At 37.7% G+C, this 14,666-nt stretch overlaps 1 protein-coding gene across 1 annotated transcript; it reads right to left on the bottom strand.

The window, feature by feature from the left end:
- Positions 1–593: 593 nt before the first annotated feature.
- Positions 594–7,516, bottom strand: LOC140166218 (peroxiredoxin-6-like). The gene is made up of 6 exons (XM_072189622.1): positions 7,431–7,516; positions 5,869–6,025; positions 5,051–5,185; positions 4,070–4,143; positions 3,515–3,587; positions 594–977 (listed from the first exon to the last, which is right to left on the bottom strand). Exons 1-6 carry the CDS (start codon positions 7,514–7,516, stop codon positions 846–848), a joined length of 657 nt encoding a protein of 218 aa, XP_072045723.1. The 3' UTR covers positions 594–845.
- Between the last annotated feature and the right edge of the window lie 7,150 nt (positions 7,517–14,666).

Genomic DNA, 14,666 nt, shown 5'->3' with positions numbered 1-14,666 from the left:
ATAGGAGTCTGACATGCTATTTAATTCTGGCGGCAAACTTAAACGCGGGGATTGAATTTTAGGAAAATAGTTGAAAATATTAACCGGTCAATACACACCTTTCGGGTTTCTCTAGCGGATGTCGCATTGTACCTAAATTCCTTCCCACAATATAATATGCGTATTGCATAACAAATGCGATGGATTAATGACAATACCATAATGGGAAAGTTTAGATTAAAGAATGTCATGATTTATGGTATGAAATGCTTTCGAAAGGTCCAAGAAGATGCCAAGAATAGTACATGTTTTTTCTTATCCAAATCAGAAAAAATGTTGTCATATGCTTGAAGGATAGCCATTTCTGAAGAAAAATTTGAATGGAAACCAAATTGATTTTTATTGACTAGATTATATCGGGAAATAAACCCGGCCTTTTATGAATTACACGTTCTAATATTTGTGAGAAAACATGTTAAACGGATATAGGTCTATTTGCTCATTTATCGTTAGCCTCATTTTTAATTTGTTTGAAATGCTGGCAGTACATACATTGAAGATATGAGCATCTTAAAGCAATTGAATCTCTCACAGATTTAATATCGTCACTAGAGCCAGACTTCAGAGATTTACAAATTAAAAGTATTTCATCTTTGTCGGTGGGAGAAAAGAAAAGTGAACTTGAAGTGGGTGCGTGTGAAAACGTCACCCCCTTTTTGGGAGATCAAGGTCATGTCTTCCATAGGGGGTGTATGGATTTCAACTGGAATAGCTCATTTTGGTTCATTATGAGTGTATAAATTCAATCTACATTTGAAAGTCCACACCATGATTTCATATTGTTGATATGCATGTTATGGATCTATCTATTCTGGTTGTGGTGTGGTACGCATGTACTTCTTGCCGGATTTCACTTCAACATATGTGACGCCTTTAGGAAAAAATTTGGCTTCGTCTTCTGCCTTAACCGAAGGTAATACCATGCATGCTTCTCCTTGCTGCAAAGTAATAAAAACAAATATAATTGTGTTGTTATTTGATTATCTTCACAAACAAGGTTTCCTTGTGTAAGAAGATGATTAATATCATTCTTCGCCATCAATTGAATTATCATGTTTATGCGGACGACGCGCAACTTTATTTATCATTTGAATCCTCTCAACATAGTGCTAATTCTGCAATTGCTTCTCTTGAAATTTGTATCAGTGAAATCCGTAATTGGATGAAATCAAACTTCTTGAAATTAAATGATGATAAAACAGAATTTCTTCTGTTTGGATCCCACCAACAGCTCTCTAAAATCAACATTGAAAATGTTTGCATCGGTGACTCTGCAATTGCCTTATCTTCCAAAGCACGCAATTTAGGTGCATTTTTTGACACTCACATGACCATGCAACCTCATATCTCTAATGTTCAGCGCTTCAACTACGTAACATCAGCCGGATCCGCAAATACCTAAGTCGCGATGCTACTGAACAAATTATTCACTCATTCATCTCTTCTCGTTTGGATAACAACAATGCACTTCTTTATGGATTACCAGCAAACCAACTCTATCGCCTTCAGAAAATTCAAAACACTGCCGCTCGAATTCTTACTTTCACCAGAAAATATTGCCATATCACGCCAATCCTAAAGGAACTGCATTGGCTTCCTGTCACACAAAGAATTGTTTTAAACTTATGTTGATTGTATATAAATGTATTAATGATATTGCTCCGTTATATTTATCTGAGCTCCTTTTACATTATGTTCCCACCCGTACGCTTCGATCTGGAAACATGCAACTTCTTCAAGAAAGAAAATCCAACCGCACATGGGGTGACAGATCATTTGTAATCGCAGCTCCACGTCTATGGAATGAACTGCCTATTTATATCAGAACTGCTAAAAATGTAACTGTGTTTAAAAAGTTGTTAAAAACTCATCTTATGTCAGAGACATTCTGTAATTCTTAAGTTATGTTTCTTAATTTAGTTCCAGTTTTCTTTGTCTTGTTAGTTTTTGTTTGTTTGTTTTGTTTTAGTGCCTTGAGCGCTCTTAATTGAGTGGATATGTGCCTTGTCGCTATTATTATTATTATTATTATTAATTGCACATCCTCTCTTCAGTTCAACCTCGACTCGCATATTTTACTCATTCAGTTTCAAGCAATTTCATGGTGGAAGAGCTTTTTCTCATGCAGCAACCAGCATAACTTCCCTTTAAATCACTGTCAAAACTGTTTTGAGGGTATTGTGAAATATCTAAACATTGTGCTTCGGAACCGATGGTTATTTCAAGGGTCTTTTTATCTTTTTGGTTTCGGTTCCTGTTTCAGTTTTCGGTTTCGGATCTCATTATTGTTATTTTGAAGTGTTAGCATGGAACGTGTGAACAACCTTTTTGTTCCAGTCGTTTGTTGCTTGCTAAAGAATTCAGTTTTCGGTTTGTTGAGTTATGTTGAAAATTTTTTGAGAATTTTTTTTTGGAAATTAAAAAAAAAACATTTTAGAATTTTTTTCTCGATTCAAAATGGCGGCATTTCCGGTTGACCTTTCAAAATGGCGGTACTTCCGGTTGACCGTAATCCACTTCCGGTTGACCTTTGACCCAGAACCGGAAGTGGCGACGTCTCTAAAAGCCATATTACTACTTTTACCAATTCAGTAGCACGTATAGTGTCTGGCGTATTATGCACTATGCGTACATCAGGCTAAATACCTGCAGCTAGTGCGCACCTTGACAAGCGTGTTCCGTGACGACGCGGACACTGTAGTCTACCGTCTGATAAATGTTATGCAGGAACCAGTGAAATTCAGCGGTTACAAGCCCGGGGTTACAAGCCACACCAAAACCACAGACTAAGAATACTCTGTAATTTTGGTTTTGTAATGTGTAAAGCACAAAATGCAAGGCTCTTGCATTTTGTGCTTTACACATTTCTATTATTATTATATGAATATTACAACGGACATAGAATCATGTGGAATTGACACTTGTCTTCTTAGATACTAATTTGGCACAGATGTATACCAAATTATAAAACATCATGGTATAATACCCACAAAAAAAACCACTTAAATTCCACTATTGAATACAACGAGTACATACCGTATTTATTTTTTAGAGTTGGAGTGTCTCTGAACCTAGAGCTAAAATCTAGGATCATTCATGGTTGAAACATTTTGTGTCTTCAATCTGGAAGTTATAAATTGTTTTCATGTCATAGTCTATTACTGATTTCAAAATGCACTGGATTCATAAGCATTTTGGAATCATTAGTACTAGACTGACATGAACACAAATTATAACTTTACATATGTTTTTTTTTAAACTCAATAACCCTGAATTAAGCTCTAGGTCCAGGGACATTACAGGTCTGAAAAAAGTCATATTAATTTTTTTTTAATTATTATTTTTAAATTAAAGTATTTTTTGGTAATTTTTCATCTAAATAAGGGACAGGACTGTACTCGAGTCCGTATGGCAATTCCTGTTGTTTTTCCAACCAATCGGTGGGGGGGGGGGTCTCATAGATGATGCTACTAACCTTCCAGTCCACTGGTGTGGCCACCTTCTTGGTTGCTGTCAGCTGCAGGGCATCCACAACTCTCAATATCTCACTGCAAAGACCCAGACAAATGTGTAAGACTTTGGTGAAAAAAGTTATTCTAACTAAATACATTTCTTGGAAGAATCCTTTTGATACAAAAGGTTGTTAGAAGACTATAATAAAATCATTTCACCTGGGAACTTTGCATATAACATTCGTCATCAAGAACAAATATTTATACATTTCAAATTTGTGAGCCACCATATCTATGGATGAATTATGGATGAAACCTCCAAATAGCAACTAGAATATCATACGCTACACAGATGTTCCCCATCCTGGGTATTATTAACAAATGTTAGCTGAACAACTTAGTGTTATTCGCCCTTTGCATGGATCCGCTACCAAAACAAGGTTCCCCGCAAAAGTATGCACCAAAAGTCCATTTTTATTTTTCGCGTTTTTCTAGCAATGCACCAGGACTGGACTGGGGTAATAGCAATATATTTGTGGATGTTGTGATCTTCTTTGGACATGACCTGTATAACTTACTCAAAGTTTCTGCCAGTTGTTGCAGGGTAGAGGATTGACAACTTGAGCCTCTTGTCTGGACCAATGATAAACACCTGACACGAGAATCAACAAATAAAAACAAAGTAAAGACAAGTTAATCTTTGTCAAATATCCCAGTGATTGAGGATGGAGCGCACATCCTGCAAAAAATGTTGACAGTTTACAGGTTGTGCCCCGTGGGGGGCGGGTACTCAAGTTTGGTTTGGGTAAGGGTGTGCCGCTGAGAAATTGAAGGTTGGCCCATCAATATACCAAATGTTAAAATTTGCGGCCAAATTTAACATAAATTGTAGTTTTTACAACTTAAAATTTGACACACTTTCACAAATTTGGCTACAGTGAGCATGGTGAGGTGAAATAAGGCTATTTTCCGAGAAAAAAAATTTAGAAAAAAGGATCCATCCATATACCATATTTTGCATGGTTCCACAATAAACGTCACCTATTAGTTCCCCTACTATGGGAAAAATGTGTGTCTTGCAAGTACTAGCAAGAACAACTTTTGGTTTATAGCCTATGCCGATATCAAGCAAAATGTGTGCAGCAGTGTGTCCATGTATTATCACAAACTTATAGATACAATAAAGTATGTATAATGCCTAAAGTTAAACATGCTTCTCTTTTTGCCTGAAGATTTCATTATAGGTAAACACATTACATGGGTGGGGGTGTTTTTTTAACAATACCTATGCACCCTAACATCTGCTGATTCATAGCCAGGTGGTGCGATACCTCCTCCCCCTTGTATGCAGATCCAAAAAAAAAAAGGTCCACTTTTTTCTGTAATAACATTGAAAATCATCCCTTTTGAAAGAAAAATCAACAATCTCCGAAGGTCCTCTTTTTATCACCCCTCCCACACCCACCCCAATAAATCCTGGCTACGCTCCTGACCACCTGGCAGGTAGGCTGGTATTAATACATACAGTACTACATACTGTACTACAGTCCAATACTCACACATCTTGCTGTAAGTGGTAAACCCGCTGCATCCTTCTCATCTGGATCCAACATGCCCAATTTGACAGCCAAATTACGCTTGGGATCGGCGATAATGGGATGTTCAAATTCACATTTACTGTAGTCTTTGATGTCCTGTTAAAGAAACATTACAGTGAAGATGGTTATATGACTGCATTTTTTTGCTGTTGTAAATTTAAATTTCTTTTCCAATTTTAGATCATGGTTACCCAAGAACTGTTTCAAAACCAGGATAAACATTGGTGGTGGCATATTGGTGACAATGATCATGATTTCACCGACGAGTGTTCTTGTCAAGTATTATGTTACATCGTCGACACGACACCATATACCAGCCAAATATTCAGAAATTTTGGAATGACTTTATAGAGAAAAATGCGGGAAAAGTGTTCAAAAATGTACAATTATACTTAAATTACATTTTTGGACTACATATGTTTGTTGATCCTTCATGTAAATTTTAGTTATTTCCTATAAGCTAACACTAACCCTAACCCTATGTCTAATACTAACTCTAATCCTACCCCTAATCCTAACCCTATACTAACACTAGCCCTAACCCTAATTAAAATGAAATTACATGCAATATATGCTGGACTTGGCAGGGTTAGGGCGGATAGCAGCGCTTTTAATATTTTCATCTACATGAAAACAATTCACAGTAACTTTTTTATCATTAACTTAACTGTCATGGGGTATAATGTACACAAGGTCTTGAGTGCTCCCATTGCGGACTACATTCCTTGCCCCTGGAGGAATCCCTTACATGCCCCCACTATTCCCCCTGGCTAACTAACCTCGATCCATCCAATATGAGATTCCACATCATCACATGATAATGCAATCATCTTGACTCCACGCTTTGCGAAGTCCTTCTGCATGGCTGCAGCTCTGCTTAACTCTGTTGTACATACCGGTGTATAATCAGCAGGGTGAGAGAATAGAATACCCCATCTACATGGCAAAACAACAAAATGTCATCGTTGAGTATGTATATGAGTGGCACCAGGAATTCCTTTCCGGGAGAGGGTACTGGAGCTTTATGAAATCTGGGATGTACAAAATTTGGCAATTTTTGTGCAGAACCTTGTGATTATCAGTTTTCGTTTCGAAAGGGGATAATGAAGTGGGGTGGTGATAGACTGGATAATAAGGCAATAGAAATAAATTAGTTCGATCTTTCGATCGACCATCGATTCTTATTATTTAAGGAGGGGAATGTCCACCAGTCGGGGATTTTGCCCACTCCCAATAAAAACCACAAAAATCAAAATTAACAGTTTTCGCGAAACTCTCATGATTTTTTAACCCCCTGAATTTACTATTTGTAATTGAGATAAAATAGTAATTTGTGCCTGTAGTGAAATTGACCAATATAAAGTTAGCGTTAATTCTGATTAATTAGTTGATAGTTCATTGATAACAAGCATCGAAGAAGCATCGACGGTCGATCAACAGATCGATCACATTTGTTTCTGGTGGTTAAAGCCCAAGCTGGCGGGGTTTATCAGGTTCACTTTTAAATGTGAGCACCTGAACTTGGTATACTTTTCAGATAACCAGTAGGGGCTCGCCAAAAACCAGTAGGGGCTCGCCAAAAATCGCTTCCCTCCCCCCTCTCGGCTTGTCAAAATGTTGCTTCTGTGCTTGAATCAGGTTTTGAGTTATTTATCAACCCATCAGAATATTATCTGTCTCTAGCCTTGCTGAACCAATTTACTGTTCCCCAGTATTGGTCTAACCCATCTCTTGTCTTCCCCGGTTCCTGCTGTCCGCCATATGTCTCCATATAGTAATTGTTATTGTCCATCTGTTGTCTGTTCGTCTACTGACATGCCCTGCCAAATTCCATTTCATGTGTTTAGCTGTTGCCAAGATGTGTTGAGTCTTTGTTTGTTCTCTCCCATTTGTTAGTCTTCCTGTCTTTGTAGGTGACCCCTAACGTGTTTCGTTTCATGTTGTGCTGTGCCGCATGTAGCTTCTTTCTTTTCCATTTTTGCAGCAAGCGTCCATGTCTCAGCCCCATATAGTTAGGATTATACATTGGTTGAAAACTTTCCTTTTCAGGCAAATTGGTATATCCTCTCTCATGATATTGCTAAGTTTTCCATAAGTTGCCTCCATCCAAGCTTTATTCTTCTCTTTATTTCTTGCTCTTGTCCTTTTCCTTCAGGCTAAACTGCTGTCCCAGGTAGTATTAACTTCTTCTTTGTTGCATCCATTGACAGTAACTATTTGTTGAACGAGGGATCTTGTTATTATTTTGTCTTCTGCATGTTCATCTTGAGGCCGCGTTCCTTAGTAGCTTTAGCGAGCGCCCTATACCAAAGCGTTTGGAAAGCAGAAAATAGATACTCACGAATCCCCAAGCCACTCATGAAATTTAATTTCTCCTTTGCTCGACTGAGCAGTAAAATCGGGGAAAACGTCACCAAGATTCACCATGTTGATAGATTATTACACACCCACGTTGTACAGCAGGGAGGTAAGTACACGTATTAGAAGATGAATCTAGCTGTACTTGGTATAAACTGCCCAAGAACTTGCCTATACCGATTCGGAGGACAAAAACTGTTCAACAGTCTCGATCCCCTGCTCTGTACCAGCGGTCAGGTCACGGTCTGCTATGTGACAAACAGACAATCAGGGTCAGAGGTCAGTGAACCGTACCATCCCTCTAGGTAATAGCTGGTAATCCAGCATGGATATCACCTTTTTGTACCGTCGATATGCAGCTGTCAATCACCATGCACAACGAGTCAGAATATAAAAACAAATTTAAATGGGTAATTTTACCACAACTTTTGTTCTAAAAGGTAATTTTAATAGACTCTTTTGTGCTTTATGCATCTATGCATTCTTTATGCATAGTCTATGTGAAAGAAATAATTAGCTTTGTATTTTAAAATTGTGTAGTATTGGTATTTTCTGTGCAAAATAAAAATGATACAGTTGCTATTGAGTGCTACCCTTCAATATTCTGTACAATTGTACACAATTCCACACTTGATAATGCCATTCTTTTTAAAATTGTTATCAGGTTTTTGTTATCACCAGCTGGCATATAAGATAATTGACAATGTAGACCGTTTAAAAATTTACCATCACATGCTGATATTGGTTTCAGAAAATTCTCACGGAGTAAAACTGCATGACATACATGCATTTCGGCCTGCGGGTCGACAAAATGAGGTGAACGTGATGGTATTTTGTGAGAGCGTTGTCGACAAATGGAATCTAATTTGTAAATGACTTTGTCAAACAATGAATCTGCAAAGGTTGTACATGTATGCACACAAATATTATGTTGTGATGCCTTAGTTTTTTTTGTGTGAGTAAGGTAGGATGGGGTTGAATATAGTATGTACATGTACAATGTACATGATGTACAATACAATACCCCACCGGCTAATTATTGCACAGCCCCTACTCTCTATTCCAGAAAAATAGAGCACTAATTTTTGGGAATTCAAAAATAATATCAAGTTCTGCCAAATGAAACTAATTACTAATTTCATGAAAAAAGAGTCAAAAACATGCATTTTCGGCATGTTTTCTGACAATCGAGTCATAAAATCAAAGAACAAGTGTAAGCATTCAAAATCTTGAGTATATGCCGAATTTTTGGTCTAATATTTTTTTCATTCCAAAACATAAGTGCTGTATTTTTCTGGAATAGGGAGTAAGTAATACATGTATACAGTGTTTCCTGTAAGGAAGTCAGCATGGGTCAATCATGGTGATAATTTTGCCCCCACCAAATGGGCAAAATGAGCCACAAAAATCCAAAAATTCTTACATTTCTATTACTTTTTCTCAAATTAGCCATTTTCTTAGAGCGCCATGACATGGAGGGAACAGTGTTCCTATAAATAAGCCATAGGTAGAACTCATGATCTTTCTAGAACTATGTACCAAGTGATAGAGAGCAAAGTTTTTCTCGTGGTGACTCTTTTTCGAAACAAAAAAAACTTAAAATAGTGCAATATGCCGAGCTGGCTTGTTTCCATTGGGGTCCTTAAGGGTACTTTCTTTTTTTGGTAGACATTTTTGGCGGGAAATAAGCCCGCCAAAATATTAAAGTAATATTTTTCCACAACTAAATATCATGAAATTGATGATGCATCTGGTAGCTTAGATCATAACGTTCATATACTTAGTTGCAATTATCCCAGATAATTCTTGATTTGTTTTTACAGAGTCTTGTATTGTCGATCAAAAAAAGTGCACTCGGTGTATTTTGAAACTTGAGGTATAACTCTTCTCAAAATCACAATTTATTATATATGCGTGTGGCAAACCCCAATGGGAATAATTGGACGTTGTTTACGAAGCCTAAATTTGATTTTATTTCTCAATATTTCTAGGGTGAGAATTTTGACCTGACATTTTTTTTCGGATTTCCCATGCGGATTTTATAAATATGTGATATTTTGAATAAATAATGAGTACGCTTACCTTTTTGCAACACTTCCTGATACCATTGGGCATCTGCTGACAGCCAATTTTTGAACAAAATATGGTTCAAAATTACGTACACTACACGTATATACTGGCACAGCGAGGTAATGAAGAGAGCTATTTACGGTGGGGTATCTATTGTAAGCTATTAGGATATACAGCATGTCTCAAAAAAAATTGTGCAAGTGAAAAGCGCACTCTCTGGCAGTTAGAAAATACTATTGTGACATGATGCTTACATCAACGTCAAGGGCGCAGTCTTAGCTCTCAAATGCCGTTTGTTCTGTTCAATTTGCTTGTTTTAACTCGAGATATGTTTATTTAACAACGAAAGGACAAAATCACAATTGTGCCACTTTTACTAAGGAAGAGAGCTTTACATCAATGATAGCTGAAGTTGATGCGTAATGCACTCCCCTTCGGGGCTCGTGCATTAGACGCATCATTCACAAAAGAGTTAGACCGGGTCTAAAGTTAGACCTGGTTTAAGTTTAATTTAGTACCATGAGAAAGGAAATTTTGATTTTTCTTTACATTTGCTTAAGTTATTTTGGATTATTTTTGAACGTTGCATTAAAATCTTTAGAATGTGCTAGCTACTCTAGGAAAGAAATAAGGGTAAAGGACCATTCCTTTTCTTTATTCCAGTTAGACCAGGTCTAACTGTAGACCCTGTCTAACTCTTTTGTGCATACGGACCTTAGTGTGCAATATTTGTTTGTCTTTTAACATGTCTTGAGTGACTAAGAGAACAGTATTTACCATGATAAAATCATTGACGTGCACATATATTTAAATTTACAGCAGAATGTGAAATATTTATTCTTTTAATCTGTAGAAAAAGAGAATCATTATTCCTGCATCATGATAAAATAGTAAAAACAGTAAAAACCCTTGATAAACTTGATGCTATCACTGATTTACATGTAAAGCCCTCTTCCCTAGTAAAAGTGGCACAAATGTGATTTTAACCTTTCGTCGTTAACTAAGCATATCTCGAGATTAAAACAAGTAAATTGAACAGAACAAACGGCATTTGAAAGCTAAGACTACGCCCTTGACGTTGATGTAAGCATCCTGTCACAGCGGTATTTTCTAATTGCCAACGAGGGCGCTTTTTACTTGCACAATTTTTTTTTGAGACAGGCTGTAGTTTATCTTCCCGCAAGTGACCAGATGTGTCAGATTCAGATTCAGATTCAGATTAAATATATTTCAAATTCGTGGCCCGTAGGCCAAATTACATGAAATATTACATTTGCATTGTTTACATTAAAAGACACAAAAACACATATAAAATATACATAAAAACAAAAACACCATAAAATTACTCAAAGAAATTAATTGCACTTGTTGAGGCAAAATCTCACACTCACACTCATACAGCTCACACACCCCTATATCTCCACACACACCTTACATACACCCCCACCCAAACTATCAACCCTCCATATACACACACCCTCACACACCACAGATGCTCTAAAGAATTTAATTTTATAAAGCAGTATTTAATAAATAACATAACAAAATATTGCACATAAATTAGACCAGCCAAATTATAAGGGACAAATTGAATACATCAAGATAAAAATGCTGTCAAACAGATGCATACATAAGGGCGGTATATTCAAATGGTATTGTCTGGATCATTGAGTATCGATCGCGCAAGTATACACGTATGTGCGTGGTCGCTCCCCAGGTTTTGACATGAATTACAATGACGTCGTGAATGACCCAGCGTTCAAAATTGTCTCTTTTTTTCGGAAATAGCCCAATTTCACCTCACTGTAGCCAAATTTTTTTAATTGTCCTACAATTCTGGGAAAAGTTACAAAATACAATTTGTCTTAAATTTATCGATGGATCCAAATTTCTTGCAAAATTGGTATATTGATGGGTCCACGGGTGGCTCCACTTTTAATTTCGCAGCGGTACACCCTTACCCAAACCAAACTTGAGTCCACCCCCCCCCCCCCCCCCTCCCGGGTCACCACCTGTAAACTGTCAACAAGTTCAGGATGTGAAAGTTTGAGCTGTTGTCTGCCCCCACTGGCTGCCATCATGCCTTTGGCGCTCCATCCTCAATCACTGGGATATTTGACATAGATTAACTTGTCGTGGGCTTTTACAGCCAAATTTACTTTGTTTTAATTTGTTGATTGTAAAACCAAACAAATCAATTGCTGTTACTTAGTGTATTCGTGGTATTTTTATTTGGGGTCATTAAAGGGTCACTTCCGGTCTGAAATGAAATTCCTTCAAATGCCTCTTCTGGCACAACTAACATATAGTAGAGTGATGCCACGTGCACACATGCATTGGCATTAAGCCAAGGCAATGTCTATGGGGTTTTCAGAGATTCTGGGGTCAAAGGTATATTTGTTTTCTAATACTTTGCAGCAAGGAAAAGCATGCATGATATTCCCTTCAGTTAAGTGCAGAAGACGAAGCCAAGTTTTTTTTTCCTAAAGGCGTCACACATGTTGAAATCCGGTAAGAAGTACCTGCGTACCACACAACAACCAGTACAGATAGATACATACATGCATATCAACAATATGAAATCATGGTCTCAACTTTCAAATGTAAATTTAATTCATATTCACTATTAACCAAAATGAGCTATTCCAGTTGAAGTCCATACACCCCCTATGGAAGACATGACCTCTATCGCCCACACGGGGGTTGGAGTTTTCACATGGAACAACTCATTCAGGTAACCCATTTCAAATTCATACTCCCTGTGTGGGCGATAACGGTCATGTCTTACATAGGGGTGTATGGATTTCAACTGGAAATAATCCAATGACCTCATATCAGTGATGTCACTAGTAGAAATTTATAATGAGAATTCTTTCAAAGCAAAGAGAATTTGACAAAAGTATGAGAATTGAAAATTTTCTCTTTTTTATGAAACTTTCTCATCCAAATGAATGAGAAATGCCAATTAACGAGTCAACCACCTGTCTCATTGCTTTAAATGAGAAAATGTAACACTTGTTCATTCTTATTCATTTTGATGAGAAAGTTTCATAGAAATGAGAAAATTTTCAATAGTTTTGTCCAATTCTCACCACAATTCTCTTTCCACCAGTGATGGACAGTCATGGTTATCAAATGGTTTGCTACTTATGGACGTTCATGGACTATGAAATGATTCGCTGCTGATGGGCAGTCATTGGCTATCAAATGGTTTGCTACTTATGGACTATGGACTATGAAATGATTCGCTGCTGATAGGCAGTCATCAAATGGTTTGCTACTTATGGACTATGGACTATGAAATGATTCGCTGCTGATGGGCAGTCATCAAATGGTTTGCTACTTATGGATTATGGACTATGAAATGATTCGCTGCTGATGGGCAGTCATCAAATGGTTTGCTACTTATGGACTATGGACTATGAAATGATTCGCTGCTGATGGGCAGTCATGGGCTATCAAATGGTTTGCTACTTATGGACTATGGACTATGAAATGATTCGCTGCTGATGGGCAGTCATGGGCTATCAAATGGTTTGCTACTTATGGACTATGGACTATGACATGATTCGCTGCTGATGGGCAGTCATGGGTTATCAAATGGTTTGCTACTTATGGAATATGGACTATGAAATGATTCGCTGCTGATAGGCAGTCATTGGCTATCAAATGGTTTGCTACTTATGGACTATGAACTATGAAATGATTCGCTGCTGATGGGCAGTCATGGGCTATCAAAGGGTTTGCTACTTATGGACTATGGACTATGAAATGATTCGCTGCTGATGGGCAGTCATGGTCATCAAATGGTTTGCTACTTATGGACTATGGACTATTAAATGATTCGCTGCTGATAGACAGTCATTGGCTATCAAATGGTTTGCTACTTATGGACTATGGACTATGAAATGATTCGCTGCTGATGGGCAGTCATCAAATGGTTTGCTACTTATGGACTATGGACTATGAAATGATTCGCTGCTGATGGGCAGTCATGGGCTATCAAATGGTTTGCTACTTATGGACTATGGACTATGAAATGATTCGCTGCTGATGGGCAGTCATGGGCTATCAAATGGTTTGCTACTTATTGACTATGGACTATGAAATGATTCGCTGCTGATGGGCAGTCATGGGTTATCAAATGGTTTGCTACTTATGGACTATGGACTATGAAATGATTCGCTGCTGATGGGCAGTCATGGGCTATCAAATGGTTTGCTACTTATTGACTATGGACTATGAAATGATTCGCTGCTGATGGGCAGTCATGGGTTATCAAATGGTTTGCTACTTATGGACTATGGACTATGAAATGATTCGCTGCTGATGGGCAGTCATGGGCTATCAAATGGTTTGCTACTTATTGACTATGGACTATGAAATGATTCGCTGCTGATGGGCAGTCATGGGTTATCAAATGGTTTGCTACTTATGGACTATGGACTATGAAATGATTCGCTGCTGATGGGCAGTCATGGGTTATCAAATGGTTTGCTACTTATGGACTATGGACTATGAAATGATTCGCTGCTGATGGGCAGTCATGGGTTATCAAATGGTTTGCTACTTATTGACTATGGACTATGAAATGATTCGCTGCTGATGGGCAGTCATGGGTTATCAAATGGTTTGCTACTTATGGACTATGGACTATGAAATGATTCGCTGCTGATGGGCAGTCATGGGTTATCAAATGGTTTGCTACTTATTGACTATGGACTATGAAATGATTCGCTGCTGATGGGCAGTCATGGGTTATCAAATGGTTTGCTACTTATGGACTATGGACTATGAAATGATTCGCTGCTGATGGGCAGTCATGGGTTATCAAATGGTTTGCTACTTATGGACTATGGACTATGAAATGATTCGCTGCTGATGGGCAGTCATGGGTTATCAAATGGTTTGCTACTTATGGACGTTCATGGACTATGAAATGATTCGCTGCTGATGGGCAGCCATGGGCTATCAAATGGTTTGCTACTTATGGACATATTCATAGACTATGAACTGATTCACTGCTGATGGGCAGTCATAGGCGAACAAAGAACAAATTGATTTGAACTTTTTAATACGAGTATTTTTTTCTTTAAAAACAATACTGTGTAGTTAATATTGAACGACATTGGACGAATGGGATATCAAA

The sequence above is a fragment of the Amphiura filiformis genome, chromosome 1, assembly GCF_039555335.1.
Source record: "Amphiura filiformis chromosome 1, Afil_fr2py, whole genome shotgun sequence".
In the NCBI taxonomy this organism is placed as follows: Eukaryota; Metazoa; Echinodermata; class Ophiuroidea; order Amphilepidida; family Amphiuridae; genus Amphiura; species Amphiura filiformis.
The sequence above is the reverse complement of the archived record's forward strand: the minus strand, read 5'-3'. Positions and strand labels throughout refer to the sequence as shown.